Source organism: Octopus sinensis, linkage group LG5, assembly GCF_006345805.1.
Source record: "Octopus sinensis linkage group LG5, ASM634580v1, whole genome shotgun sequence".
Taxonomy (NCBI): domain Eukaryota; kingdom Metazoa; phylum Mollusca; class Cephalopoda; order Octopoda; family Octopodidae; genus Octopus; species Octopus sinensis.
In genome coordinates, this window is record NC_043001.1 from 109,342,135 (window position 1) to 109,349,458 (window position 7,324).

General features: G+C 33.8%; 1 protein-coding gene across 5 annotated transcripts in view; it reads left to right on the forward strand.

Moving 5' to 3' along the window:
* Positions 1-230: 230 nt before the first annotated feature.
* The window catches only part of LOC115212296, an 84,464-nt gene continuing 77,370 nt past the window's right edge, over positions 231-7,324 (forward strand). For all 5 annotated transcript variants that reach the window (XR_004999156.1, XR_004999155.1, XR_004999158.1 and 2 more), the window contains exon 1: positions 231-766. Coding sequence is in view for 1 of the 5 variants with exons in the window: in XM_029781141.2 (XP_029637001.1) it covers positions 706-766 (61 nt within the window). In the remaining 4 variants the exon portion in view is untranslated. The remainder of the gene's footprint in view (positions 767-7,324) is intronic.

Sequence of the window (7,324 nt, forward strand, 5' to 3'; positions counted from 1 at the left end):
TCGTCTTCTTCATCATCATCATAATTTTCTGACGTTATTATTTTTATTATTAATAATCATAGTATTGATATTATTATTATTATTATTATTATTATTATTATTATCATTATCATTATTATTATTTAGTTTTGCTTTGTTTTGTCAGTCATTCAACATTTTCTTCCATTTCTTTTCTCTTTTTTTTTCGTTTCCCTCATCCTCCGAACGCTTCTAATAAAAACAGACGCCATCAAGGTAGTCTAGCCATTGCAATAGTCCCGCTAAAAGCAGAAACAACCGCCGTTGTTGAGTTCTATCTCACACACATCTCTCCTTTCTTCTCCCTCTTTCTCCCACTATATATATATACATATATATATATATACAAGTGTGTGTGTATACAATTGACATAAAACAACCATAAAAAGACGCACGAATACGTAGAATAATATAAAGGCTACTGAATTTTGTTAGAAAAAGAAGCAAAAAACACGTTCTGCCGTAAAGTGAAAGTAGAAAAAACAAAAACAACAACAACAGAAACTTCTGAAAGAAACTGTTAAATAGTGGAAGTGCAAACAAATATTTGGCTTTTCCTTGCCTAGGCAGCTTCACACATAAGCGGACAAAAAGCTCACAGAATCTTATAGTTGCCGTTAGATGCACATGTTTACATAAAAGAAAAAACTAAATTTTTTTTAAATATCTGTCGACGGAGATCATAAAATGTTGTTCAACATAACGCCAATAATATGTGTGCTGGTACTGTGTGTTCTCTTTCCGAGAGGTAAGCTCACCGTATTCATTTATTTCTTTGCATTTAATTATTATCATGTATTATTATTATTATTATTATTATTATTATTATTATTATTATTATTATTACTATTATTATTATTATTATTATTATTATTATTATTATTATTATTATTATTATTATTATTATTATTATATTCATTATTATTATTATAGTCATTATATTATTATTATTATTACTACCATTGTCATCATTATCATCATCATCATCATTATTATTATTATTATTTTATTATTGTTGTTTTTGTTGTTATTATTATTATTATTATTATTATTATTATTATTGAGTGAGAGAGCAGTGCAAGCCATGAAAGTGACACTGGGGTAAAAATATACGAAACCCAGTATACCCATCATAACTACCCGTCTGGTATTATTATTATTACTATTACTATTATTATTATTATTATTATTATTATTATTATTATTATTATTATTATCATTATTATTATTATTACTATTATTATTATTACTATTATAATTATTTTCTAGTGTATATTTTATTACAACAAGAGCAACAGCATCAACAACAACAACAAAAACTAGAGAAAAAAAGGCACAAGCGAAAAAAAATTGATAAGAAAATTACCAACAATAATAAAAACAATAATAACAACGATAACAATAATAGAACAACAACAACAAAAACACCATTACCAACATCAGCAGCAACTACAACAACAACAACAACAATAACAACAACATCAATAATAACAACAACACCAGGAATAATGTTTATATTTTCTGACATAACATAGTTTATAGTTGGAAGTAATGCTCACATATCAGTGATTGTATTTATAAGAAAGTAGAGTGGCGAGTGACAATCGATCGTATTGATCCCAGATTGGGATACAACCCAAACTTTAAATGGATTGCATTTTGCGCTTCTATAATGCATCGTGTTTTATTTAGTTTCATTTTCTCGTATTTTTTTTATTTATTTATTATTTTTTTTGTAAAAAATGTTCTTCATTTCTGCTTTTGATAAGATACTAGTTCCAACTTGGTAATCGTTGTATCTCACGCCCACTATACATACATACACACATATGTATGTATGTATGTATGTATGTATGTATGTATGTATGTACCTATCTGTATATATACACACTTGCATTCAAAGACACTTAGATGCACACATGTATATATAACGGAATATATACATGTATACACCCACCCACACACATATATATGTAGACATAACAGAATATATACATACATATATATGTATATATATATATATACATATCTATATATATATATATACACATAACTTTATATATATATAGACACACACACACACACACACACACACACACACACACACACACACACACATATATATATATATATATATATAATTTAATTCGAGACAAAACCACTATTTTGCAAAACAAACAAGGAAGACTTAATCAATACATAAAAATGTTTAATATAAAAAAATTTTTATGTATTGATTAAGTCTTTCCTTGTTTGTTTTGCAAAATAGTCGTTTTGTCTCGAATTAATATTATATAATATTTTACTATAAAATTGGATTTAATCCTAAATCTGATTTTTTCCCTGTAAATTTGGATTTATTCCCTAATATTTATTATATATATATATATATATTATATATATATATATATATATATATATATATATATAAGCATATGAATATAAATTCACATGCACACACTTATACATCTATCTTCTAGATTTTAGCTTATTATTTCCTTTTGAAGTACGTTTCACGTATCTATGCATGTGAGCATGTTCTGTGTATATGAATGGTATGTATTGCTACTTAAAATTATGTGAAACTCCAGGAAAACAGTTGTTTGTGTCAACAGAGAAACTATGCAACAGCCACATTCCTCTGATGATGGCTTTCGCGAAACGACATGTACCAGGCACATAACTAAACATTATGAATCACTTTTCTATGAGACGTCGACAATTTTACCATTCAAACAACATCAGCAACAAAAACAACAAGCATACTATTTAAAATTCTAATAACTTTTAATATAGACTGAAGGCTACCGGTAGGGGCACATTTGATTTTCCGTGACGCTGATATACTTAGTTGAAATTGTATCGATCCAGTGTTGCACATGAGCAAACGAGACCACGTTGGCATTTGAGCTTATAGCATCGATTGTAGTAGACAATAAGCATAGCAATCTTAGCCATTTATATGTTATAGCTTTTAAGCCTCTTGTATTATCCTAGGCTCTATCTAGAGAAGAAATGCCATTCATCTGATAGATATGAAGTCGCTCACAGATAGGCTCAAACATGTGGATCACTGATATGCTATGTCCACTCTCAAATTTCTTCTCTACCGGTAATATGATAGCATCTACTTGTCATCTGCTCTGGTCTCACCGGTTGCGTTTTTTCACATGCGTCCGACCAGGCATAAGACTCTAAGCTCAGTCGTTCACAACTGGAAAATCTTAGCTTTAGAATATCTTTATCTGTAAATGTATTGTTTGTGAAAGTTGATGTGCATAAGTTAACGGCATCAAAAACATCAGTGCCGGTAAGATTAGGTAGAGTTTGAAATAATGCTAAATAAATAAATGAAACCAGCAAACGACAGAATAGGAACATAGGAATAGGAAAAATTCGAAACTTATAGCAACTCAGACATACATACATACATGTGTGTGTGTGTGTGTGTGTGGAGGCGCAATTACCCAGTTGTTAGGGCAACGGGCTCGCAGTCGTACGATCGCGGTTTCGATTCCCAGACCGGCCTTTGTGAGTGTTTATTGAGTGAAAACTCCTAAAGCTCCGCGAGGCTCCGGCAGGGGCTGGTGGCGAGCCTTCCTGTACTTTTTCTCCAGAACTTACTCTCACTCTTTCTGTTTCTGTTGTACCTGCATTTCAAAGGGGCCAGCCTTGTCACAACACTCTGTGTCACGCTCAATCTCCCCCGAGAACTACGTTAAGGGTACAGGTGACTGTGGAGTGCTCAGCTACTTACACGTTAATTTCACAAGTAAGCTATTCTGTTGATCGTATCAGGAACCCTTGTTATCGTAACCGACGGTGTGCCACGATATATATATATATAATATAATATATATATATATATATATATATATATATATAATATATATATATATATATGTATGTGTGTGTGTGTGTGTGTGTGTGCGCGCGTATTTACTCACATGCACATACACATATACATATACACTCACACACGTTTACATACGTAACTCAAATTTATAGGAAAACGAAAGACAAAGACAGGTGTAGTAACACCAAAATACATACATATATGCATATATGTATATATTATATATATATATATATATATATATGTATATGGATGCTTATAACAAACCCAGTGATGCCTTTAAACTTTTGGAAGTTCATAGAGATGGCTGATTTTATAGTAATAGTATTTGTTTTATTACATTACGATAACATAGGAATAAAGCCAGAATTATGAGGTTATAAAGTTAATCATAATTGACATTATATTATTAGATGTCATAAAGTGACTATAAGAATCATAATTATTCAGAGAACAAACCGAATGGAGATCTACATCGTGCTACAAATTTAGCCTTACTGTTAAATTTTGGCACCCATTAGACTATATAATAAAAATGCTAAATAGACAAAAGAGAACAAAAAAAATACAAGAAAAAGGTCAGATAATTCTCTAAATGTCACTGTTAGTTTTTGGATCCATTTTGTACGTTCGACAAAACAACCTCTTTGGTACCATGCTAGTTGCCCCGCAGTGGTGCTTCTAAAGCAGCATTTCTCAACTATAAGGCGGCGAGCTGGCAGAAACGTTAGCACGCCGGGCGAAATGCTTAGCGGTATTTCGTCTGTCGTTACGTTCTGAGTTCAAATTCCGCCGAGGTCGCCTTTGCCTTTCATTCTTTCGGGGTCAATTGAATAAGTGCCAGTTACGCACTGGGGTCGATATAATCGACTTAATTCATTTGTCTGTCCTTGTTCGTCCTATCTGTGTTTAGCCTCTTGTGGGCAATAAAGAAATATGTATTTCTCAACCATGAACCCCTTTGATTCACTTCTTTACTCATACAGTCTCTCCTAGTCATTCGATCTTAAAAGAACTATTATGTTTTTATAATTGAGCTGTCAGAAACGTTAGCGCGCCGAGTTCAAATTCCGCCGAGGTCGAGTTTGCTTTTCATCCTTACGGGTCGATAAATAAAGTACCAGTTTCGCACTGGGGTCGATGTAATCGACTTAATCCCTTTGTCTGTCCTTGTTTGTCCCCTCTATGTTTAGCCCCTTCTGGGCAGTAAAGAAATATATAACTGAATGTTATTAGAAATTGCATAAAAATAATCATTGGAACATTTTGTGTATTGTAGAAGCATAACCAGATTATTGGAGATAAACTTTAACGGCAAAATCTTATATGGGCCGCCAAGGGCCCATATGAACCTCGGTTAAGAACCACGGCTCTGATGTTTAGATATGTATTGTTTAGAGTCTAAAGAATGGATATTTGAAAGCTACGTTGATGACAGTTTGATGAACATATTTCATCATGCAAGTTGTAGCGTGAAAGGAAATATTATATATGGAGGCATACAACAGTATGAAAATAAATTGTGATGCCCTAGATACAGGCATACCTCAACTGACGTCGTTTCGATTTATGTCTTTCTCATTCCACTTACGGTCACTTTGTTTTATAAAGAAACTCATGAAAGAAATAAAAATCAACTTTAGTCGATTTACCTAACCTTACATCGACTTCAGTAAACATATTCTTGAGCATAGAAATTAAAAGAGACAAACACCTATAACTCAATACTGGAGTGGGAAATCAGATAACATGTATGTGGAAATATATAAAAGGTATACGTTAAAAACAGATATCAGCTAATAGAAATAAAAATAAACGCGCCCTTTTAAAGTCTAGCCAGCCTCATGGGCCCGGTTTCCTGGTTTCAATGGCGTATACGTTCCCCAGTTGGACGGGACGACAGTCCATCGCAACGTTACTCATTTTTGCCAGCTGAGTGGACTGGGGCAATGTGAAATAAAGTGTTTTGCTCAAGAACACAACGCGTCGCCCGGTCCAGGAATTGAAAACACAATCTTACAATCATGATGCTGACACCCTAACCACTAAGCCACACGCCTCCATATAAGCTAATAGATATTTTAAAATTATATGTTTTTTCGTGTTACGTCGATTTCGAGTTGCTTGACTTGGAACCAATTAACGACTTACGTTGAGGTATGCTTAAATAGCTTAAAAGAGGGGAAATTAAAGTAGAATTGAGACCAGTTTATTCGTACAGGCAACACACACTAAGGCATGTATCGATTGAATCAGTTTACCATTGACATTGTTATCCACGTTTACTTAAATCTAAACCAAATGAAATGCAATTCAAATTAATATGATGAATGGTCGTCAGCGACTAAGTTCTTGTATCCTTGCTCCTGGGACCCTGGAATATATAGATATACGGACGTACATATGTATGCATTTATGTATGTATGGATGGATGAATGGATGCGAAAGAGCGTGGTTTAGTGGTTAGGGTGTTCAGCTCTCCATCGTTGATTTGATATCTGGTGGCGCATCGTGTCGTTGAGCATGGCATTTTAATTAACCCAAAGCACCAGCCTTGTCATATTCTGTGCCGTAACGAATCACCTTGAGGACCGCGTTAAGGTTTACACACGTCTGATGAGTTTTTTGCCATTTGCACTTTAATTTCACGAGCATGCTGTTCCGTTTAGCAGATCAACTGGAGACCTCGTCATTGTAACCGACGGAGTGTCATTTTTTATGTATGTATGTATATATGTATGTTTGTATGTATGTATGTATGTATGTATGTATGTATGTATGTATGTTTTGTTTTATGTTTGTATTCCCATGCATTTAGTTGCATATCTAGACATGCTAATATATATTTAAAGGATAAACTTTTGGAAAGTTTTGCAGATTTTTACAGTTCCAGTGATGGATTGTATCTGTAGTTTTCGAATTAGCTTTCCCCTTTCTGTTTTTGAGGAGCCTAATTTCTGAAGATTGGTATTTTGGCAGATGAATGTATGTGTATGTATGCAGTGTATGTTTCTATGTATGTATGTATGTATGTATGCAAGCACGAACATTTGCACGTAGTGTATGTATGGATGTATGTACGCAAATGTATCGTGGCACTCCGTTGATTACGACGACCAGGGTTGCAGCTGAACCGATCAACGGAACAGCCAGTTCGTGAAATTAACATGCAAGTGGCTGAGCACTCCACAGATACGTGTACCCTTAACGTAGATCTCACATCTTTGAAATACAGGTACAACAGAAACAGAAAGAAACAGAAAGAAAGAGTGAGAAAGTTGTGGAGAAAGAGTACAGCAGGGTTCTCCACCACCCCCTGCTGGAGCTTCGTGGAACTTTTAGGTGTTTTTGATTAATAAGCACTCAGTACGCCCGGTCTGGGAATCAAAACCGCGATCTTACGACCCGACCGCGAGTCCGCTGCCCTAACCAAAGTTTCATTGTACATCC